This window comes from Phocoena sinus, chromosome 3 (assembly GCF_008692025.1).
Source record: "Phocoena sinus isolate mPhoSin1 chromosome 3, mPhoSin1.pri, whole genome shotgun sequence".
Lineage (NCBI taxonomy): Eukaryota > Metazoa > Chordata > Mammalia > Artiodactyla > Phocoenidae > Phocoena > Phocoena sinus.
This window is the reverse complement of record NC_045765.1, coordinates 35,748,169-35,773,674: the sequence shown is the minus strand read 5'-3', so window position 1 is coordinate 35,773,674 and position 25,506 is coordinate 35,748,169. Positions and strand designations below refer to the sequence as shown.

The following is a 25,506-nucleotide window of genomic DNA, read 5'->3' as shown; positions in this document are numbered from 1 at the left end:
AAGGGACGTTAACCCCGACATGACCATCCCTGCAATACACTTGAGATGAGGCACTTGTGTGTATGAGACTCTTCTGAAACTTGAACTCTTGACACCGAGGGGTGAGGTGATGGTTTGACAAGCCCAGAAACTTCCAGATCTTGAGATATTGGCTGGCTCGCTACACACTTCTTGGCATCTGGGAAACTGATGGCCCTTGCATTGGGTTGTAGGCTGTACTTAACTAGAGGGTCAAAGAATGTCTCTGGGTTAAAAAATGAAAAACGCTCAATGCAATAGAAATATAGCTTCCTTATAAAAAACCTTTTGCAAGAAGTGCTGCCTGGCAGCAGGAGAAAACTAGAGGTCGACTGGTTTCCAGTCCTTTTTTGTCAGACCCCTTGGGGCCAGCACTTCCTCTAAGGAAGTCAAGCCTGGTGGGGAGAAGAGGATAAGACGGGCACATTCTTCCCCTCATGAAGAGGAAGAGTCGTGGTTAATTAAGCCAGTGATTAGGCAGCCTCCTCTGAGTTTGTGCAGATCTCTGCAGGCCCCTCATATGGTCACTGAACTCTGGGATCGGCGATGGCTGCCCTGGCTGAAGGGCCGGTTCGAGTTAGTCTGTCCACTTGAGTAGGCTCCGGACGCCATCATCCTACTAGGCTCCAGGAGAAGGTGCTCCCCAGATGAGACTTTAGCCCAGGAGTCCCGTGAGCATGGGTCATCCCTTATGTGGTCTCCACTGGATCTCTCTCCGGGCAGCACCCAGTCCTCTTTGTACTTGAACTCCACAGGGCTCGAGCTCTTTGGGGTGCTGGCTCTGAAGCTCGGTTCTGGGGCAGGTGGCCCTGGACGGTGGGTGGGCTGGGCCTCTCCAGGGACAGTGGCAGGCCTCTGTCGGCTTCTCCAACTCTGGATTTCCAGCTCTCTTTTGTCCATGGGGAGTTGGTCAATTTTCTGAGCTTTTAAGATCAGAGACTTCCCATATGTCCCTTGTAGAGCCAGGAGAAAGTACCTGGTGGGAAATAATAGAATAAAGATATTTTCTGACTTCTGACTTCTGAATTTCAGCATTGAAAGGGTCCTTAGAATCCAACTCCCTGCCCAGGGAAAGATCATCTTTTTTTTTTTTTTTTCCAAACAATGTTAATTTAATGTTAGTTATTATAAAGAAAAGGTTACCATGTATTGGCCTTTAATGACTGCATGAATCATGGGGTACTTCCTTGGGGAAGCCTGTTTTGATTGAACTTCCTTCTCATAAATGCTTGTACCACCTCTTAGTTCGTAATGATGGCACTTAAAAATTTTTTTAAAAAAAAATTTCATTTACTTATTTTTAACATCTTTATTGGAGTATATTTGCCTTACAATGGTGTGTTAATTTCTGCTCTATGACAAAGTGGATCAGCTATACATATACATATATCCTCATATCTCCTCCCTCTTGCGTCTCCCTCCCACCCTCCCTATCCCACCCCTCTAGGTGGACACAAAGCACCGAGCTGATCTCACTGTGCTATGAGGCTGCTTCCCACTAGCTATTTTACATTTGGTAGTGTATATAAGTCCATGCCACCCTCTCACTTCGTCCTAGCTTACCCTTCTCCCTCCCCGTGTCCTTAAGTTCATTCTCTACATCTGCATCTTTATTCCTGTCCTGCCCCTAGGTTCTTGAGAACCTTTTTTTTTTTAGATTCCATATGTATGTGTTAGCATATGGTATTTGTTTTTCTCTTTCTGACTTACTTCACTCTGTATGGCAGTCTCTAGGTCCATCCACCTCACTACAAATAACTCAATTTCGTTTCTTTTTATGGCTGAGTGATATTCCATTATATATATGTGCCACATTTTCTTTATCCATTCATCTGTCGATGGACACTTAGGTTGCTTCCATGTCCTGGCTATTGTAAATAGAGCTGCAATGAACATTGTGGTACATGACTCTTTTGGAATTATGGTTTTCTCAGGGTATATGCCCAATAGTGAGATTGCTGGGTCGTATGGTAGTTCTATTTTTAGTTTTTGAAGGAACCTCCGTACTGTTCTCCATAGTGGCTGTATCAATTTACATTCCCACCAACAGTGCAAGAGGGTTCCCTTTTCGCCACACCCTCTCCAGCATTTATCCGGGAAAGGTCATCTTTGCCACTCTCTTGACTGATGGATCAAATCTATGCTTGTACGCCTCTGGTACTGGGGAGTTCAACAACAAAATATAACAGCTAACACTTGTTAGGTACCAGGACTATTCTAACTGCTTTACATATTATTAATTCATATTATTCTCCCCCAAATCCCACGTGGTTGGTACTTTTGTTTCCCGCTATGTACAGACATGGAGACTGAGGCACCGAGAGACTGAATGATTTGTCCAGAGCCACACGGTGGTCAAGCTGTGGTAAAGACCAAGTGCTATGGATTCTGAGGCTTTTCTCTCGTCTACCATGCATAAGGCAGTCCATTCTATTTCTGAGCTCTTCTAATTTAGGCAAATTTTCTTGCTTTGGAATGTCAACTCTTTGTGGAACTTAATACTTTTAAAGTAGTTTCCCAATACGTCCTTGTCTTGAATCCACAGGCTATGCTAGCTTCACAGCATCAGTGTATTATCACTATTTTCCAGATGAAGATACTGAGGTCCCAAGTGATGAGATGGGTTTCCTAAGGTCTCCCGAGAAGTTGATAGATCTCCTTGATGGTTAACTCAAGGTTCCTTTCCCCTGCCAAGCTTCCTGTAGCCTGTAGTGGACTCTGGAATCGGGGGTCTCTATATGTGCCTAGAATATTTTCCTGTTCCAAGTTTAGGTAAGAAGGTAACTAAAACTATGTCATCTCTGGAGAAGCATATACCATCTTGTGATGCTGGGCAGTTCATACCCCCTCTCTGGGTGTCAGTTTATCTAAAACGTCATCCAGTTGGTCCAGAGGACATCTAAGGTCTTTTCCAAAAATAATCCTTAAATGTTTTTTTTTATTTCTAAAGCCTTATAAGCAGAGAGGCTCCCATCCTTCTATTATGTCTAAAAGATTCAGGATGACAAAAATAAGCTCAAAATGGATTAAAGACCTAAATGTAAGGCCAGAAACTATCAAACTCTTAGAGGAAAACATAGGCAGAACACTCTATGACATAAATCACAGCAAGATCCTTTCTGACCCACCTCCTAAAGTAATGGAAATAAAAACAAAAATAAACAAATGGGACCTAATGAAACTTCAAAGCTTGTGCACAGCAAAGGAAACCATAAACAAGACCAAAAGACAACCCTCAGAATGGGAGAAAATATTTGCAAATGAAGCAACTGACAAAGGATTAATCTCCAAAATTTACAAGCAGCTCATGCAGCTCAATAACAAAAAAGCAAACAACCCAATCCAAAAATGGGCAGAAGACCTAAATAGACATTTCTCCAAAGAAGATATTCAGAATGCCAAACACATGAAAGAATGCTCAACATCATTAATCATTAGAGAAATCATTAGAGAAATGCAAATCAAAACTACAATGAGATATCATCTCACACCAGTCAGAATGGCCATCATCAAAAAATCTAGAAACAATAAATGCTGGAGAGGGTGTGGAGAAAAGGGAACACTCTTGCACTGCTGGTGGGAATGTGAATTGGTTCAGCCACTATGGAGAACAGTATGGAGGTTCCTTAAAAAACTACAAATAGAATTACCATATGACCCAGCAATCCCACTCCTGGGCATATACCCTGAGAAAACCAAAATTCAAAAAGAGTCATGTACCAAAATGTTCATTGCAGCTCTATTTACAATAGCCCGGAGATGGAAACAACCTAAGTGTCCATCATCGGATGAATGGATAAAGAAGATGTGGCACGTATATACAATGGAGTATTACTTAGCCTTAAAAAGAAACGAAATTGAGCTATTTGTAATGAGATGGATAGACCTAGAGTCTGTCATACAGAGTGAAGTAAGTCAGAAAGAAAAAGACAAATACCGTATGCTAACACATATATATGGAATTTAAGAAAAAAAATGTCATGAAGAAACCTAGGGGTAAGACAGGAATAAAGACGCAGACCTACTGGAGAACGGACTTGAGGATATGGGAGGGGGAAGGGTGAGCTTTGACAGGGCGAGAGAGAGTCATGGACATATACACACTAACAAACGTAGTAAGGTAGATAGCTAGGGGGAAGCAGCCGCATGGCACAGGGATATTAGCTCGGGGTTTTGGGACAGCCTGGAGGGGTGGGATGGGGAGAGTGGGAGGGAGGGAGACGCAAGAGGGAAGACATATGGGAACATATGTATATGTATAGCTGATTCACTTTGTTATAAAGCAGAAACTAACACACCATTGTAAAGCAATTATACCCAATAAAGATGTAAAAAAAAAAAAAGATTCAGGATGCTCTAAAGTGAGCAGGGGTTTCTGAAGACCACAGTAGGTCCTACGGAATCAGAAACTTCTCCCCATTCTTTTTCATCTCACCCAGGGCGGCAGTGCAGGTGGCCATTACATATGTGTTTCAGGAAAGACTCAACTTCTTGCGGGAAACTGGAATTTTCTCAGTTTAAACATTCCCCCGAGCTACCAATTTCCCTCTCTGTCCATTTAGTGAAACAAATACCTGGCAAGTTCCTACAATGGGCCAAGCCTCAAGGGATTATTAAGCTGGGAACCAGACTGACAGGAATCTTGCTGTCAGGAAGCACAGGAACAGAGTTAGTTAGAAGCCGCAGGAGCAGTGAGTGTCAAACACGGGATCTGGTGCAAGAAACCTTCCTTGAGGAGGAAACATTAAAGGTGAGGACTGAGGGAGGCAATAGGAGGAAGCCAGGGCAAAGAGGGGGTGAGAAGCAAATCCTGGACTCAATGGCTGCAGTGTGGAGAGTGAGGGCAAGAGTGAGGGGACTAGGGACACAGAGGGTTGCAGGGTCAGAGCAGGCAAGGACCACGGGGAATGTTTTGGGTTTGGTGCATTATTGTAAAGGCCTTGGGAAGTTATGAACGTGACACGATTACACTTTGACCCAATGATAATGGATTAGAGTAAAACCCGGTAGGAGACTATTGAAGTAATTCGGAATGAAAGTCTTATAACCTATCCATGGTGGTGGCTGTAGAAATGGAAATAGCAGACGGAAATACCTACTGAGAAATAGGTTAGCAGATAAAATTGTCGGTCTTGGTGATGGGCGAGAGAGGGGCATGTGGTGGGTGGTATCAAGGATAAGTCTCAGGGGCCCTGCCTTGGTCCTAAGTGGTTCAACAGTGGATGAAAGGAACTCGGGAAGAGAGCCAGGTTTCTGGGATGGTGGTGGTGACAGAAAGTAGATAGCGAATTAAATTACAGATGTCTCCCACTTTCCTCAGATGTAGCAGGCCCAGTGCTGGTGAGGTATAGGTAGCTTAGAAAGATGTATCTGGGATTTCGGAGAAGGATCTGTGCTGGGAGTTTATATTAGAGATTCATTTGTGAAAAATGATATTTAACTTCACAATAGTGGTTGCTTATGTTTATGGAAAGAATTAAGTGAGAAGACAAAAGAACCTAGGACAAAGGCTTGACAATACAAGACATGAACCAGCAAAAGAAACAAAGAAGAAGTAGGAGAAAACCAAGAGAGTTCTGTGTTACTGAAGCTAAAGAAAGAGTGTCCAAGGGGCTCTATTGTAGCGAATTACGATGCTGCATTGTGTTTTAAAGTTTGTGTGTTAGTTATTTAAGAGATAAAACAAAAGAAACTTACTTTCTCTTAGTTTAAGAGAATCCATATAGTTCCTTTATACTGGTTGAAGTAATTAGACCGAGATTAAGAGAGGTCACGGTTAGTGGCTAATTATCACAAGCTTGGTGAGTGAAATCAATCTTATTATAAGTACAGCTTACATCTTTAAGTGAACAAATAGAGTTTTCTATAGCAAACATTCTATCATGTAGATTTCTGTAACAAAAATTAATTGTCCTAAGGTTACAAGTCAACAGTCCTTGGAGCTATTAAAATAATCCTTTCTCTGTCAGAGGAAATCTCTTTGCCTTTCTTAGGCAACAGAATTAAACAGTAATTCAAGTTTACGATGATCACATAGAATAAGCATAGATTTAACTTGCGCACTATGGTAACTGGCAGGAAAATACTTGCCTACTTTTCCCTAAGTTGTCCCTCATTTGTTTAACAAGCTGTAATGTTGAGTGTTTGTCTTTTCCAAGAACGTTCATACTTTTCAACAACCCTCATCAAGCTGGTAGCCTCTGGCTCCAAATGTGTCTTCTAACCAAGGGTAGGACAAGAATCCTCGGCTGATGACTTGCTCTTTCCATACCCCAGATAAGACACAGAACAGAGGAGGTCAGTCCTTGGTCGGAGGTGATCATAACCGTGTTTAACCCCAAAAGTGTGGACAAAAATATTTAACCCACATATTAGATGCCCTTTTCCAATGAGGGCAGGACCTTCATGGTCTCTCCCAGGCTCTGTCTCCCAAGGGGTTGGGCTGAGAAAGGGGGTGGGTGGGAAATAATGTCCTCTGAGGCTTGTGTTTAATTGCTTCCCATTCTTCAGTCCCAGGGCCCTGTTTTAATACTAGTTACTTTCACCTGTATTACGATTAAACTTCTGTCTGAATTGTCCACTGCGCTGTAGACTTCTTGAGAGCAAGAGTTCTGTTTTAGTCATCTGTTTCTTTAGCATCTTTTTCTCATTTATCTCTGAGGGCAGCCTACATGACAAGAACTCTGCTAGCTGTGGGTTATATAATGATAAGGAGACACCACCGAACGCTCTGACTAGAGAGTGTGGGATGGAGAACAGAACACTGGCCTCCGAGTGGGGAGAACTCAGCTCCCACTGTGACTTGTGGTGGGCTGGAGGACACATTCTGGTCCCTCATAGGACTTAAGCTGTTCCATGAGCAAGTAGGACTACAACCACTGCTTTGCCTAATTTCTAGGTGATTTTGCAAAAGGCATTTTTTGCAAAAATGGAGGAGCTAGATAGGAAAGCATGTGTCAAGAGTAAATTCTAAGGACATGCCAGGCGTTGTTGTTGCTGTTGCTGTTTTTTGGGAAAAGGCGAATGTAGAGGATTTAGGCTGGAAATGTTAGAAGTAGTCCCTCTGCATGAGTGATTTATTTGGCAAATACAGGGTGTGTGTTTTAAAAAATTTGAGTAGTATTAAAAAGTTGGCTATTTCATGCAAAATTTGAATTTCTGGGAAAAATCTAAAGCTCTGAAATGCTGGTCTTGATCTTTCCTTGTGGCAGTGATAGGCTGAAGCTTAGAAGTTCCTTCTCCTAATGTCTGTCTGTACTTCACGTGGTTTGCTGCTGTTGCTTACCTGTCCCTGTAGGCATTTGAGAGTGAGACTCCGGGGCTAAGGAATAAAGGACTATAGAGCTCTTCAAAATGATTCTTTTTACACAACAAAGTTTGTATGGCAGGAGGGTAGGAATTAGTACTCTCATTTTACAGATGTTATAACAGAGGTTGTGCCAGATTTGGTGACTTTGCTGCTCTGTGGCTGAGCTGGGACCAGAGTCCGTGCTATTTGCCTCCAAGTTCATTATTCTTTCTGTCCTAGCTCCCTATCTTTGAAACAATAGCCTCAAGCATCCCAGCTGGAGTCAAACTCCTGACTCTTGGGCTATGAAAATGGCTGATTGAGGGGAGAGTGGTAATTCTAGGAAGAAAATAGCACCCCCTGTTCAAACCTTGGGAGAAGAGCCACGACCGGTGTGAGGAGGCAGACGAGGTAGAAAGTGGGGTCCGAGAGCTGGCCTTCCATCACCCAGTAGGGGTTGATGGGACTGTTGCAGGTGACGCAGGTGGCGTTGTACAGTAGGGATACCACAAAGTACATCAGGAAGCTGCCTGCGAGAACAAGCCCGTGGATGATGGTCTGTGGAAGGAAAGAAGTAAACACTGTTGAAGGGATAGCTTAGATTAGGGGGGAATGCAGTCACGCTACTTTAACTTGTTTTAAACTTCTTTTTTTGGAAATGCCACATACCTATAAACAATTTTAAAAAGTGTGCCATTTAATGGCTTATGATAAAGTAAACACCTATATTGCTACCACCCAGAATTATGAACACACATACCCCGGAAACCCCTAAATCACCTTGACTTTGGTGATAATTTTCATGATATTCTTTAGTTTTACTACCTATGTTTCTCTCCTAATAGTCTGTTTTTAAAAATTAATCATATTTGATGTGACTTTTGTCTTTTTTCCTCAGTATTATGTTTGTGTGATGAATTCATTTTTTCCACATGTGGCTGTTAGTTATTCATTTCCAAAGCAGTGCAGTCTTCTGTAGTCTGATCTCATTTTGCCCTGCCTGTTTTATGCTGATTTCTTTCCAATTCTTGTCCTCTTTAAAACTTACTGACGATTCCATATACTTTCATTTCCCTGTCTACTTCTTTGAAAGTTATATATTTCATTTCCATTCCTTAGTGATTACTCAATAAATGCTAATAAGCAGTTTTAACTTACTGTGGTATAAAGTTTCTGTTTCCCTCCTCCTGAATACATTAACTTTAGAACACATTGTTTACCTCCCTCCTGACTCGTATCTCATTGCTACTGTGTATTTAAATTCTATTATCTTTTTAAATCACATAAGTCATTATTACAGTTTAATATGGTCAGTATTCATTAAGATTACTTACATGCTTGACACTTTTTATGCCTTCATTCCCTCTTGCATTTTGGACTTTCCATCTGAGCTTTCTTTCCTTATACTTTTAAAAAAAATTTTATATTAGAGTGTAGTTGGTTAACAATGTTGTGTTAGTGATTCAGTTATATATATACAAGTATCTCTTCTTTTTCAAATTCTTTTCCATTTAGGTTACTACAGAATATTGAGCAGAGTTCCCTGTGCTATATACAGTAGGTCCTTGTTGGTTATCTATTTTAAATATAGTAGTGTGTACATGTCAATCCCAATCTATCCCTCTCACCCTCCTTTCCCCCTGGTAACCCTAAGTTTGTTCTCTAAGTCTGTGAGTGTTTCTGTTTTGTAAATAAGTTCATTTGTGTCATTTTTAAAGATTCTGCATAGAAGTGATATCATATGATTGATATTCATCTTTCTCTGACTTACTTCACTTAGTATGATAATCTACAGGTCCATCCATGTTGTTGCAAATGGCATTATTTCATTCTTTTTAATGGCCGAGTAATATTCCATTGTATATACATACCACATCTTCATTATCCATTCCTCTGTCGATGGACATTTAGGGTGCTTCCATGTCTTGGCTATTGTAAACAGTGGTGCCATGAACATTGGGGTGTCTTTCCTTATACTTTTAAATACAGTTGACCTTTGAACAACATGGGTTTGAACTGTGCGGGTCCACTACATGTGGATTTTCTCAACAAATTGTACTACAGTATTACCTGATCTGTGGATGGTTGAATCCACAGATACGGGGAACTGATTATCGGACTTGAGCATCCACAGATTTTGGTATTTGCATTGGGTCCTGGAACAAATCCCCTGTGGATACTGAGGGATGGCTGTACATCCTTTAGAATATCCTTTCATGAAAGTCTGCTGGTGATGCATTCTCTGATCCATTATTTTATTTCTCATCTTAAAAACTATTTTTGATCTTGTTGGGAAGTTATTTTTCTTTAGTATTTAAGATAGCATTTTACTATCTTCTGGCTTCTGTTGTTGCTGTTGAGAAGTGAGCAACTCTTTATTTGTTATTCCTTAGAAGGAAATCTCTTATAACGTGGCTGCTTTTATGATTTTTATTTCGTCTTCAGTGTTCTATAGTTTTCTTATAAGGGTGGATTTTTAAAAAATTGATCTTGCTTGGGTTTTGCTGATCTTCTTGAACTCGTGGATGATGTCTTTCATTACTTTTGCAAATTCTCAAGTCACTATCTTTTTCAAATATTGCCTCTGTCTCATTTTCTCCTCCTTTCCTTCTGAGACTCTAATCAAATGTATGTTAGATCTTTTAAGATACCACCATATCTTCTATATATCTCAATATCTGTTCCATAATTTTCATTATTTTACTTTTGTTTTATATTCTGGATAATTTGACCAGTTCACTAATTCTCCCTCAGCTGTGCCTAATCTGCTGTTAATCCAGCCATTGAAACTTAAATTACAGTTATTGTATTTTTTAATTCCTAAGAGTTTTATTTGGTCTTTTTTTCACATCTTCTAGAATTCTTGCAGATATTTTAAAGCTTAATCTTCTTTAAACATAGCAAACAAACCTTTTCTATGATTTATATCTGATAATTCCAATACCTGAAATATTTGTTACTGATGTTTGTGCTTGTGGTCCTCATTGAGTTCTTGTTTCATTTTGAGCTTCATTATTTATTTATTTATTTATTTATTTATTTATTTTTGCGGTATGCGGGCCTCTCACTGTTGTGGCCTCTCCCATTGTGGAGCACAGGCTTCGGACGCACAGGCTCAGTGGCCATGGCTCACGGGCCCAGCCGCTCCGTGGCATGTGGGATCTTCCCGGACCAGGGCACGAACCTGTGTCCCCTGCATCAGCAGGCAGACTCCCAACCACTGCACCACCAGAGAAGCCAGCAGGCAGACTCCCAACCACTGCACAACCAGGGAAGCCCCATTATTTATTTTTCTGTGTGTTTTTGAAAATTTTATTTTTCTTACTCATTTGAGAGTTATTGAAACTTCTTACTGCAATCTGTTGTTATATAGTGCAAAAATCTTCTTAAAGTCTACTGTTTATTATTATATATATTTTAATTGAAGTATAGTTGCAGTGATTCAGTTTATATATATATATATATATATATATATATATATATATATATATATATATATATTCTTTTTCAGATTCTTTTCCCTTACAGGTTATTACAAAATTGAGTATAGTTGCCTATAGGTCCTTGTTGGTTATCTATTTTGTATATAGTTGTGTGTGTATGTTAATCCCCACTTTATCCCTCCCCCCTCCCCCACCCCTTTTCCACTTTGGCAACCATAAGTTTGTTTTCTATGTCTGTGGGTCTATTTCTGTTTTGTAAATAAGTTCATTTGTATCTTTAAAAAAATTATGATATAAGTGATATCATATATTTGTCTTTCTCTGTCTGGCTTACTTCACTTAGTATGATAATGAGCTTCCTTATTTTTGAATATGTGATGCTTCTTGGCCTTGGAAAATTAGTGGGGATACTTTGAAGCTTAGGAAAACTTTCCCTGGAGAGGGTGTATGTGTATTTTGTAACATCCTTGGGCACTGTCAGTTACTTTAAACTGAATTCATAAGTCAAAATTTGGCTCACCCAGGTGGTACAAAGAATCTGGGCTGCAAATCTGTGTGAGGCCAGCCCATGGTCCATTTCCCAGGATAAGTCCTTTTTACTGATTCTCCCTGCTCTCTTCAGCACAGTGGGAACAATCCCTACAGTCCCTGCTGGGGAGGTGAGTGCAGGTAGGTCCACTTTTGGGTATACCTTTACTCTGAAGGTAGAGCCTTTGGGGTCCTAATTAATGTGATCTCTTATTAGACTCCCACTTTAGCAGCCTGGCTTTTAATTTCTGAACTTTATGCTCAATGAAGTCTGCCAAAAATCATTTTGGGCAGGGTTGCAAACGCTTTGAAGAAAACAGAGGCTTTGGCTCAGCTTGCTTCTCTACAAACCCACTTTCCCACCACTTTCCCAGAGGCTTTGGTCTTTATCCTGTCATCTTTTTCATACCTTTAGCATATGTATACGTATGTACTTGTGTGTGTGTGTGTGTGTGTGTGTGTATATATAATGTGTGTATACATATATATGTTTATATATGTATACATATATTAAATAAATACATACATACACACACACATTAATTTGTTTTCAGTGGAAGGGGTGGTTTGAATATCCTAGCCCCTGTCCCTGAAAAAGAAAGCAGTTAGCTAACTTTTTAAGTCACTTTGGTGGGGACTGTGAAAGCTGACACAGCTATTAAAATTCATGTTAGATTTCTACCCAGGGAAGAAAGACATTCTCCCTCTGCTTCAAGCACTTTAAAAAGGGAAACACTTTTTTTTCGTAATGATCCTAGTAGCTAACTAACTCCTTTCCCAAGAGCAACAGAAATCACCAGTAACTACCAGGATACCTGGTCTAGAGATGCATTAGGTGGATTAATAGGCTGAATGGTGAGTGAAAGGAACAGGTTCTGTCTTTTAAAGCAGATGAATGCAGTGCTCTGAGAAAGAGGGGCGAACAACCAGTCATTATGTTACACATTGAGGCCTGATATTTACAGGGCAATTTTGAAGGTTAATAAGATACCTAATGGTTAAGAGGGTCATGGAGAGCAGAGATCCTCTTGGGAAATATCTTGTGCTGGTGTTTAAAAAAAAGTAATTAAATTATTGTGAAATATTTCAAGTGCATAGTCAACAAATCTCATATACTTGACATCCAGCTTTATCAATTTTAATCTTATGCCATATAAAGGGGAGCAGAATATATCCATCCCCAGATAAGTCTCTGGCATAAGGATTATCTTGAGCTGGTTATTTTTAACAGCAGACAGAGGAGGAGCTCTGGAAACTGAAAAGAAGTTATCTTTTTTTAAGAGACATTTACAGTTATAAGGGAAATCTCCATTTGTAAGGGTGTCTCCCTCTCTGTACCTGGAAGAAAAGGGCAATTCTATATTTCTAGGAAATCTTTATCAACACCAGTATCTGGCCTCCCCTAGCCTCAAAACTTCTTTTGTCTTTAGCTAGAGATGGTATTTAAGGTGGTGGCCAGGGCCATTTCAGAAAGTTACTCAGTTTCCTGGCCTCTCCCATGTGTACAGGAAGTATTTATTAAACTTTCGTTTTTCTCCCATTAATCTGTCTTTTATTACAAGAGTGTCTAAGCTGAGAACCTAGAAGGGTAGTGTCTAAGCTGAGAACCTAGAAGGGTAGAGGGAAAATTATTCTTTCTTCCTCTACACATATTTGCCTCAGATTTTATTAAAAGATTAAGCCTTACACATACAATTCAAGCACCCAAGTATCCCTTGCAAATGCCTTCTCGTTAGTCTTGAAAATAAACTCAGCGTTCCTCATTCTTCTGTGTATTTTATATATACATGTTTATGTATCCATGTTAATGGATGCTTTTTAATTTTATCATGTATAGGTATCCCTCTGAATTATGCTTTGGACCTTTATTTTTGTTGATAAATGCCATTCTAGTTTATTCATTTTAACTGTTCTAGTGTATGAATATGCCACTATTTATTTATTTTCCTGTTAATGAACATTTAAGCTGTTTCCGATTTTTTTTTTGCTATTAAGAACAATGAAGAAACAAACATTCTTGTACATGTCTATGTATATACATGTGCAAAAGGATGGCCCAGGGTGCATATTTGGAAGTGGAATTGTGTCATAGCATATAGTGAGTACTTAAACTCCTCTAGCTATTTTCAAGTTGCTCTCTAGAATGGTGGTATCAGTTTATAGTTTACCAACAGAATATGAAAGTTCCTTGGTTGGGCTTTATTATTATGTTTAACCTGCTACTGAGTTAGTGTGGCAATATTTTATTTAGAATTTTTTACATTTATGTTCATTGAACAGATTGGTCTGTAATTTTGTTTTCTTGAACAGTCCATGCTCATTTTCGTATCAGAATTATTCTAGCCATGAACATTGAATTGCCTATATTTTCTATTTTTTTGAATCCATGAAAACAATGGGTATGAGAGAGGAATTATCTGTCACTTATAAGTTTGGTTCAAACTGACCTTTATAATCCTTGGGCTTGTGTCTTTAGGAACAGGGTTACTGAGTCAATTTCTGTAATAGTGATTGGTTTATTCATGTTTGCTGAATGATTTTGACTATGCTTTGGTACATTTACATTTAAAGGAATATTATTATTTTTTGAGGTACGTGGGCCTCTCAATGTTGTGGGCCTCTACCGTTGCAGAGCACAGGCTCCGGACGCGCAGGCTCAGCGGCCACGGCTCACGGGCTTAGTTGCTCTGCGGCATGTGGGATCTTCCCGGACCGGGGCCTGAACCTGTATCCCCAGCATCGGCAGGCGGGCGGACTCTCAAACCACTGCGCCACCAGGAAGCCCTAAAGGAATTGTTTTTATTATTATTATTTTTAAAAGGTCAAGTCTTGGGACTTCCCTGGTGACGCAGTGGTTGGGAATCTGCCTGCCAATGCAGGGGACACGGGTTCGAGCCCTGGTCTGGGAGGATACCACATGCCACAGAGCAACTAAGCCTGTGAGCCGTGGCTGTTGAGCCCAAGTGCCACAACTACTGAAGCCCGTGCACCATGGTGAGGAGTGGCCCCTGCTCGCCACAACTAGAGAAAGCCCGCACACAGCAGAAGCCTCAACACAGCCAAAAATAAATAAATTAATTTTAAAAAGCCAAGTCTTTATTTATTTTTATTTGGCTGCGTTGGGTCTTTGTTGCTGTGGGTGGGCTTCTCACTGCAGTGGCTTCTCTTGTGCAGCATGGGCTCCAGGTGTGTGGGCTTCAGTAGTTGTGGCACATGGGCTTAGTTGCTCTGCGGCATGTGGGATTTTCCCGGACCAGGGCTCGAACCTGTGTCCCCTGCATTGGCAGGAGGATTCTTATGTAGTTTTAGCTTTTATGTTCTTGCATGTTTCTTTCTTCCTTTAGTGAGGGTCTGTGGGTGGTGGACCTTGCAGAGTTTATCTGAAAATGTCATTTATCACAGTCTTAAGTAAGTGGTAGTATAACTGTTATTTTGCCTCAGGTCTTGGAAGATAATTACTCCATTGTTTTTTCGGTTTCTACTTTTTTAACTGCTGTTAAATTTCAAGTAATTGGTGCATAGTCTGTCTCTCACACTGTACAGTTTTACTATGATATACCAGGCAATATACCCAGGTTTATTTTGATTAATCGTCATTCTCAGTGATGATCTCTGCAGATACTGCTTCTCTACTATTCTTTGCTTGTTCTTCTGTGACTCTGACTCCTATTATGTAGCTGCTGGAACCATTTATTCTAGCCACCATTCCTCTTGATTACATTTTCATATTTGTGTGGCATTCTGGATGGGTACCCAATACTACCTTCCAATTTGGTAGTTTACTTTTAGCCAGTGTCCAGTCTAATTTCAATGATAAAATTTTTGTATTTTTCAAGAGTTCTAAATGTTTCCTTAGTTTGGCTCAGTTCCCAGTATTAAAGTTATGACTCTTGTCTGTCTTCCTCACGGCTTCTAAGTGGTTTTTCTGGTGGTTCTGAAAGAAATTTATCCTGTGTACTTAAGCTTGGCTAGGCCTTTTCGTTTTCATCATTTTGGTCTGTCCGTCATTGGCATGAATCGGAGCAAAGGGGTTTTCCAGATGGGAACTGCGTGATCTGGAAGCTCCCTTGGGTGGCTCTTATCAGCCACTGCCCAATGTCAGGGCCTGGCCTAACTTGTGATAGTAGGGCGTGGGGAGAAAGTCCCATTGCAGAATGCTGGGAACACACTGAGCCTACTTGGGGAAGTCTTCGAAATGGTTAATACAAATGCTTTCAGAAAGAGCCATCTCAGCTTGGCCAAAGGCAGATCTTTCTGTCAAGGGGGTCTCCCTGCACCAGTCAGTCTTACCTTCTCACACTATTAGCACAGAGGTTAAACGGTCAAGAGTCAGCTGGCCAGGGTTCAAACTTGCTTCTGTCTTGAACTACTTGGGGAAAGTTTCTTAACCTCTTTATATTCATTTCTATAGCTATAAAATGGGAATTTAAAAAAAAACACCTAACACATGCGTATATTGCAAAAGGATTTCCACAGTAAGTTTAGTTAACACTCATCACTTTGCAATACAGTTGACTCTTGAACAACACAGGTTTGAACTGCACGCGTCCACTTATACACAGATTTTTTTCACTAAATACATACTATAGTACTACACGATTAAAGCCATGGATGTGGAACTGCAGGTACGGAGGGCCAACGGTAAAGTTAGTGTGTGGATTTTTCCCTGCGTGGAGGGTTGGCGCCCCTAAACCCCAAACTGTTCAAGTGTCAACTATATATGTATGTCAAGTCATTAAACTTATACAGCACTGTATGTCAATTATATCTCAATAAAACGCTCCAAATACCATCTAACACAAAGGGCTCTGGGAGGTTAAGTAAGATAATACATTAAAACGTGTAGATATGTACCTGGCATATAATTTTAAGCTCTTTGTTTTTATAATTATCATTGACTAGTCGAATTTAATGAGAAAGATACTAAAATGTGATATTTGGACGTGCTTGAGATATGCTTACATGGAGACAGTCTTCTAATCTTTTACCCCCAAGTTAAATGGGGAGCATATCTCCCTAACACAGCCTCAAGTGTGATCAGTCTAATGTTTTCCTTTCTCTCAAACACCCCTGAAATTTTTTAATCAAAATTTGCATTTTGGCAACAAATTTTCTCATTGTTTCTTTATGAATTAGTTTTTTCATCCTGGCTAGATGGTTACAAAGCTGAGGCCAGCAATTTTATCTTCTCTACCTCTTTATCCCTGTACAAGTGGAACACAGGTAGGGGTTCAGTATGTATTTATCCAGTGGATCAATTATATGGAGTATTATATGGAGTAAAGCAGCTCAGAAATCTGAAGGCGGTTGATGAACAGGAACACAATTCTTAGGCCATAAGGGCTCTGGGGCACTTACCCAGGTCTTCATTTCCATTGCCTGGTGCAGGAGGATTGTGGCGAGGGAAACGGTGTTGATGGGTGTCCCAAAGGTAAAGATGTCGATGTCAGAATCCTTGTAGGCCTGCAGAGGAGGAACAAACAGGCACTGGCAGATGTGCCCATGGACTGAAGGCCTGGGCTTTGACGAGTGATTGTAAAACATCAGTGAAGGCAGGTGTCAAGGGAGGGGCAGGCTGGGGAGAAGGCATCCAGCTGCCATCACGTGGAGCTGACCCAAGGGACAGACGAGAGGAGGAGTGAGTTGACAGGACTAAACTCTTGAAAAAGCATTTGCAAAGGAAGCCGTGATGAGTATTCCAGAACACTGCAGAAGGAGTCAAGGAAGAATTTACTGAGTACCTACCAGGCACAATGCCAACTGCTAAAGACACTGCTGTGTCCACTTTCAAGGAGTTTAGAGACCGACTAGGCAGGGCAAATGTGGTACAATTTTAGGGTATAAATGCTATAATGGCAGCAAGTACAAGGAACGCTGGGAGTAGAGAAGAGGAATCAGCTGAGACTATAATAAGAGGAGTTAGTCTCTTGAAAAGAGAGAGGAAAGGCAAAGGCCACAACTGAGGGTGAAAAGTCCAAATCGTCCTAGATGGTAGGTCTGTTGAGCAGCTGTAAGGGCAAAAGGTGAAGCAGGAAAGGCAAGCAGAGGCCTGACCAGGGAGGGTATTGTAAACCAGGAAATTCAAAGAAAGCACAAAACGCCCACCTCAACACTCATCGTGTTGCTATTCGCAAATGAACACGAGCCAGAGACTAGACACCACTGGCTTCCTGGGAGCAATTACCCCACACCTGAGTTCCCTGTCTAGGATGAATACAGATATCCTATGCTATATAAATTCTCACTCTTTAAACTGGGGAACCAAACTGAGATGGGGCTGGAATCCCTTACTATCTGCATTCTTGTTTTTATTTCATAGAATGTAGTATCCCTTATTATCAGCACTTCCTGCCTTGACCTTGGAAGGTCAAATCTAAATACAAACCAAGTGTTGCAAATTCAAATACCTTCAGTGCTCAAGTAAGCAGTGGTAAATGAGTGAAGAAGGCCAGGCATGACACAAAAGGGCATGGTGGGGACTATGGCAAACTGGAGCACATGCCCCCCATCTAAGCAGGGCAGTGAGTCAACTCTGGATTCTCGCCACGAGGGAAAAATGACCCAGTGTAATAATAGCTTTCAGTGTTTCAGAAGCTGGCAGAAATGAAGACGTTTTGGTAAAATATTCTGACTTTTTGAATACCAGGGTAGGGTGGAGTCTGCAGGCCTCCTCTTTGGAGCCCCTGCTCTGAATATTAGGAAACTATTAGTCTGGGATTTCATATAAACAGGACCAGTTCTACCCTGCTATTTGTACGGTCAGAATGGGACCATACAACTTACCAGGTAGGGGATAAAGAAACAGACGAGGCTCTGGTAGAACGCGTCCGCCATGGAAATCCAGAAAGTCAGCAGGTTATAGCACTGGCAGGAAATAACACATCGACAGTAACCACCATCAAAGCAAGCCTCTGTTCTTTGTAAGCAACTTTCTTGTGCATGGCTGGACTAGACAACACGGCACTTACAATGCTTCTTATCTTAGAGGCAATAGAATGGAACGATTAGGAGCATGGGCCTGGGGGGTGACAGACCTCAGGTCCAGTTCCAGCACTGTGTGACCTTAGCGAAAGTCACTAAACGTCTTTGAGCATTGTTTCTTCTTCCTTAGAAAGTAGAGAAAAACACCCCCAACTATTTCCTTGGGTTTCAAGAGGTCTAAATGCAATTGTGCTTTGGTAGCTAGTAAAGGCTCAGCTACCAAATATATTACCAAATTATTACCAAATGATAATGAATGATTATCATTCATTAGCGCATTGTTAGTGCTAATACAAACTTGGTAAGTTTAGAGATTCTGAGGTTTCTGAATAGCATCTGAAAGAGAACCCTCAATCACAGCCCAGGGTCACAGGTTCCCAAGATCTCAGTGGCTTCAGAGACAACCTTTCTCATTTTGTGCTTCACTCCTCTTGCCTTCCCTGGGAAAAGTGAAACTGTTCACATTGTATGTTTTTGCCACATTAACTTCTTTTAATGTTAGTTACTCAAGGAAGACATTATGCAGCTAGCTCGCCTCTGGGAAGGGGACAGTTAGAAGGGCCCAGGATGTATGTGTGCCATCGCCACCTCTCCCTTGCCGGAAGTGCTGGGGTTGCTGTGTTGCTCTCCACCTCTCTCTGGTTGAGGATGGGGCTTGGTTCTTCACTGGCTGTCCCCAAAATATCACCAGCTCTCAAGCACCACATCTGGCTTTGCCCTCCTTTTCCCCAGGTGCAAAGGTACCCTTGTGCATATCGACATCCCTTTTCCCAGAGCTCCCCCTTCGAGGCAGTCAGGTCCCCTCTCTGCCTTCTGCATCCAAGCTCCCGACCCGTGTCTGTGCTAGTCGGGCTGCCTGCTGTGTGACTTCTCCAGCTCATTTAGGGCATCAGTGTGGCCTCTGTGCCTTGTAAGAGACTGTTCTGTGGTTTTAGTCCAGGGGTTCCCAAACCAAGCCTTGGGCATTCTGTTGAAAGCCTACAGACAAGGACCAGATAAGGGTGATGGGAACTTTCTGGAAGCCCTCCTCCCCTTTAACTAGGGCAGTCCCGTATTAACGTGTGATGTAATTAAGAAATAACTGAAAAGAAAAATACCCACTGGTCTGGTCCATCACCTTCAACAGCAAATGAGAAATAGGCCAGAAGCAGGGAGCAGTGTTTCCGGGTCACGTGGGAGGTAAGTGGCAGAGTGGTGACCAGAACACAGGACCGCCAGCCCAGCACTCATCCTCTGACACCTCAAGGGAGGAGCTGGAGGTCACCTCCCCGCCTGCCCGAGCCCCTTACCTCAGAGTTCTGACCACTCTTGTACAGCTCAGGCAACGCCAGGAGTGTTTCCATAGAGACGTCTTTATCGAGGACTCCGAAGACAAGAGGAGGCAAGGAGGTGAAGAAGAGATTGAAGAAGATCAACTGCCAGTAATCGATCATGGTGGAGCCAGAGAAACCACAGAAGAAACTGGTACCAGAAGAGCAGGTTGACGTAGCCCTGCAGGCAGAGGGTGCGGCCTTGTGAGTGAGGACCCACGGGCAGCCGGGTCACCAGATGCTGCTTAGGAGCTCTGACAAGTCCCTACTCAGACTTGGAGCTTCAGTTTCCTTGTTTGTGACAGGCAAGGTTGTATAAGGACTGCAGGTAATTTTCATCCCTTAGATTCTACCATTACCACTTCTACTACTATGACTAACCTTCTTTAGGACCTGAAAGGAATTCCACCGATTTGTTAAGTATAGGTTGTCAAGAGCATAGGGTTTTGGAGGCGGAGAGGACTGGTTTTGAATCCCCAGTTGGGTCATGTACTAGCTTGAGTCACACCCCAGTTGGGTGTGAACTCAGTCAAGTTGCTTAGCCTTTCTGAACGTCATCTTGCCATCTTTCGGATACGATTAGTAGTACCTAGACCATGACACGTGATACCAAAAGGCAGTCGTTGTGATTAGCAGCGTGGTAAGAGGAAGGGATGCTAGAACGACTTGACCGCGGGCAGGAGGGCTGGCGGGAGGATGACTTCGTGAGGAGGTTGACCTCACAACACTTGCCTCATGGTCACACAGCTCCAAAGGTGAAGAAGAAACCTTGTGCCTAAGTTGCTTTATGCTTTCGAAAGATCTTTCTACCAAGACCTCCTCACCTGAGAAGGGCTGGGTCACTATTACTATCTAACATATTGTGATGTGGTTTGGTGACTTGACCAAGGTCACAGAAGCAGCCGGTCCTGGCATTAGAACTAGAACTTCTCAGCTCTACGTGGCTGGGGCACAGAGGCGTGAAGGATGTTGTAAGGAAGCTTTCAGTGGGTTTGTGTTCAAGCTAGAATTCTCATTCCCTGATTGCTGGGCCAGTGTTATTTTTAAGAGCCTCTCTGTTTAGTACTGTAATACTACTAGTAATATTAACATTCACGTTAACACCACGATTGTTATTTGAGCTTCTGTTTGTGACAGGTGTGTGACATACTATATTAGTATATACCACATTAGTAGATGTGCGGTATACATAATTTGTCCCATCAACCTAGCAAGATTAATGTCATTGCTAATATCATACTACTATACTTATGTATTATTAAATATTATAACTTGGTAATAATGTTAATATTATTTAACATTATCTACAGACGAGGAATCTGAGGCTCTGAGATACTCAGTTACTCCTTGCCCGTGTTCACAGCCAGGAAATGGCACAACCAGCCACTGAGTTTTCAAAGCTTCCTCCTCAACCACCCGCAAGAACTCTTAGTCCCGTTTTTGGATTATATAATAACAATGCTAACCAAGATTCTTCAGCTGAGGAACTCCATCCTTTGGCTTTTCTGCCCAGGTGACTAATGGGAGGTTTCCTGGCTCTGAAGGAGACCCTGGTGCTCTGAGAGACCCTGGATGGACCTTGCATCTCTCTGTCTGAGGGCCGGGCTCCCCTCCATTGCCGCTCTGGGGCTTCAGGTCATCCCGCTCCCACTCCAGTCCTGTGATGCTGTGAGGGCTTTTCTCCTATGAGTTTTGGTGAAGTTCTTTCTCAGAGGAGGAGATTTGGGAAGGAGAGGGCTGCGTCTGTTTCCTGTGCTGTAGGTAGGTTTGAAATATACTATGGGCAGACACTGAGTCCCCAGATCAACATCACCCACTTGGTGCACTTGACAGGATTGGTTTAAGAAGAACCAAAGTGCTAAAGTCTCCTTGATACTAGGATTCAGCAACTGCATGAGGCTTTGACTGCTTGTTTTTTTTTTTTTTTTAAGCCCTTTGAGCACCTTGCCTTGCTTCTTCCTCCCCAGCTAGCTGGGTAAGACAATAACTCTTATCTCCATGTACGCACAGGCAGCTTGAGTGGCTCAAATGGGGTAAGTGACTACACCAAAGTCCCTCTGCCAGTTGGGGCTGGAACTGCGACTTGAGGTTGTAGAACCTTAGGACGCCAGGGCGGGAAGTGACGCCATCTACAGACGAGGCCAAGAATAGCAACGGCAGCAAACACAACAGCAACCGAGACTCCTAAAGCGCATCTTATTTCTGACTCACTCAGTCCAATCTACCAGCCTTATGAGGATATCATACTATCCTCATTTTACAATTGAGAAACCGAGCCTCAGAGAGGTCAAATCATGGGGCTGGGGTTACAGACTAGTAAGTAACAAAGCTGGAGTCCAGACCTAGATGTTCTGGCTAAACAAACTAATGGATCACTGAGAAATCAAAGAGGAAATAAAACAATACCTAGAGACAAAAGACAATGAAAACATGATCAACCAGAACCTATGGGACGCAGGAAAAGCAGTTCTAAGAGGAAAGTCTATAGAAATACAATCTTACCTCAGGAAACAAGAAACATCACAAATAAACACCTAACCTTACACCCAAAACAACTATAGAATGACAAACAAAACCCAAAGTTAGTAGAAGGAAATAAATCTTAAACATCAGAGCAGAAATAAATGAAATAGAGATGAAGAAAACAATAGAAAAGAAACTAAAAGCTGGCTCTTTGAAAGATAAAATTGATAAACCTTTAGTGAGACTTATCAAGAAAAAAAGGGAGAGGGCTCGTATCAATAAAATTAGAAATGGAAAAGGAGAAGTTACAATGGACACCACAGAAATACAAAGGATTGTATGAGATCACTATACACCAATAAAATGGATAACCTAGAAGAAATGGACAAATTCTCAGAAAGGTATAACCTTCCAAGACCCAACCAGGAAGAAACAGAAAATATGAACAGAACAATCACAAGTACTGAAATCGAAACTGTGATTAAAATTTCCAACAAACCAAAGTCCAGGACCAGATGGCTTCACAATCGAATTCTTTCAAACATTTAGAGAAGAGCTAACACCTATTTCAAAACATTGCAAGGAAGGAACACTCCCAAACTCATTCTAGGAGGCCACCATCACCCTGATACCAAAACCAGACAAAGTTACCACACATGAAAAAAATTACAGGCCAATATCATTGATGAACGTAGATGCAAAAATCCTCAGCAAAACACTAGCAAACCAAATCCAACGATACACTAAAAGGAGTGTGCACCCTTATCAAGTGGGGCTTATCCCAGGGATGCAAGGATTTTTCAATATCCACAAATCATTGTGATACACTACATCGACAGATTGAAGGATAAAAACCATATGATTATCTCAATAGATGCAGAAAAAGCTTTTGACAAAATTCAACACCACTTATGATAAAAACTCTCCAGAAAGTGGGCATAGAGGGCACCTACCTCAACCTAATAAAGGCCATATATGACAAACCCACAGCAAACAACATTCTCATTGGTGAAAAGCTGAAAGCATTTCCTCTAAGGTCAGCAACAAGGCAAGGATGTCCAGTCTTGCCACTTTTATTCAACATAGTCTTGGAAGTCCTAGCCATGGCAATCAGAGAAGGAAAAGAATAAAAGGAATCCAAACTGGAAAAGAAATGCAAAACTGTGACTGTTTGCAGATGACATGATACTATATATAGACAATCCTAAAGATGCTACCGGAAAACTACTAGAGCTCATCAGTGATGAAGTTGCAGGTTACAAAATTAATGCACAGAAATCACTTGTATTTCTGTACACTAACAATAAGAGATCAGAAAGAAATTAAGGAAACAATCCCACTTACCATCGCATTAAAGAACAAAATACCTAGGAATAAACCTACCTAAGGAGGAAAGAGACCTGTACTCTGAAAACTATAAGATGCTGATGAAAGTAATTAAAGATGATACCAACAGATGGAGAGATATACCATGTTCTTGGATTGGAAGAATCTATATTGTCAAACGACTGTACTACCCAAGGCAATCTACAGATTCAATGCAATCCCTATCAAATTACCAATGGCATTTTTCACAGAACTAGACCACAAAATTTTATAATTTGTATGGAAACACAGAAGACCCCATATATAGCCAAAGCTATCTGAAAAAGAAAGAGCTGGAGGAATCAGGCTCTCTGACTTCAGACTATGCTACAAAGCTACAGTTGCCAAAATACTATGGTACTGGCACAGAAATAGAAATATAGATCAAAGGAATAGGCTAGAAAGCCCAGAAATAAACCCACACACCTAGGTCAGTTAATCTATGACAAAAGAGGCAAGAGCATACCGTGGAGAAAAGACAGTCTCTTCAATAAGTGGTGCTGGGAAAACTGGACAGCTACATGTAAAAAAATGAAACTAGGACATTCTTTAACGCCATACACAAAAATAAACTCAAAATGGTTTAAAGACTTAAATATAAGACACGACAGCATAAAGCTCCTAGAAGAGAACATAGGCCAAACATTCTCTGACATATATCATACCAATATTTTCTTAGGTCAGTCTCCCAAGGCAATAGAAATAAAAGCAAAAATAAACAAATGGGACCTAAAGGAAACCATAAACAAAATGAAAAGGCAACCTACATACTGGGAGGAAATATTTACAAACAAAGCGACCTACAGGAGATTAATCTCCAAAATATACAAATAGCTCATGCAGCTCAATATAAAACAAACAAACCAACCAGTCAAAAAATTGGCAGATCTAAATAGACATTTCTCCAAAGAAGACATACGGATGGCCAAAAAGCACATGAAAAGATGCTCAACATCACTAACTGTAAGAGGAATGCAAATCAAAACTACAATGAGGTATCACCTCACACCGGTCAGGATGGCCATCATCAAAATACCTACAAACAACAAATGCTGGAGAGGGTGTGGAGAAAAGGGAACCCTCTTGCACTGTTGGTGGGAATGTAAATTGATACAGCCACTATGGAGGTTTCTTAAAAAACTAAAAACAGCTACCATGTGATCCAGCAATCCCACTCCTGGGCATATATCTGGAGAAAACCATAATTTGAAAGGATATATGCACCCTGGCGTTCACTGCAGCACTATTTACAATAGCCAAGACATGGAAGCAACCCAAATGTTCACTGACAGAAGAATGGATGAAGAAGAAGATGTGGTACACGTATACAATGGAATATTACTCAGCCATAAGAAAGAATGATATAATGCCATTTGTAGCAACGTGGACCTAGAGATTGTCATACTGAGTGAGAAAAGTCAGAGAAAGACAAAGATCATATGATATCACTTATGTGGAACTAAAAAATGATATAAATGAACTTACAAAATAGAAACAGACTCACGGACTTTGTAAACAAACTTATGGTTACCAAAGGGGAAAGGTTGGGAGAGGGATAAATTAGGAGTTTGGGATTAACATACACACACTATATAAAATAGGTAATATAAAACATATAATCAACAAGAACCTACTGTATAGCACAGGGAACTCTACTCAATAATCAGTAATAACATGATTACTGTTATTATTACTAATAGCATATATGGGAAAAGAATCTGAAAAGGAATGGGTATATGTATATGTATAACTGAATCACTTTGCTATACCCCTGAAACTAATGCAACACTATAAATCAAGTATACTCTTATATAAAACAAAAATTAAGTTAAAAAAGGAATAATCCAATTAAAAATGGAAACTGTATTAATCCTTAAAAAAAGAAAAATACAAGGTTCCTGACCTCCAAGACAATAGTTATGAGCAGGCACTTTGCAGAAGAAGTTTGCAGAGCCCCGATTTAGACCGTAAGCCTCATGAGAGTGGAGACCACGTGTGTCTAGATCTCTGCTCTATACCCAGTGCCTGATAATGTTCCCGACACAGCAGATGTTCAATAATTATTTGAACGAACTAAGTACATCTTGGTGGTTCTGTTGTCCTCACATGC

The 25,506-nt window shown here is 41.2% G+C and overlaps 1 protein-coding gene across 1 annotated transcript in view; it reads right to left on the bottom strand.

The window, feature by feature from the left end:
• Window positions 1-314: 314 nt before the first annotated feature.
• Window positions 315-25,506, bottom strand: part of ATP10B (ATPase phospholipid transporting 10B (putative)) — a 122,852-nt gene continuing 97,660 nt past the window's right edge. Inside the window, 6 exon segments of the mRNA XM_032625008.1 lie at window positions 315-994; window positions 7,677-7,864; window positions 16,636-16,740; window positions 18,061-18,141; window positions 19,548-19,718; window positions 19,720-19,749. Of these exon segments, the coding sequence (XP_032480899.1) occupies window positions 535-994; window positions 7,677-7,864; window positions 16,636-16,740; window positions 18,061-18,141; window positions 19,548-19,718; window positions 19,720-19,749 (1,035 nt within the window). The 3' untranslated portion in view covers window positions 315-534.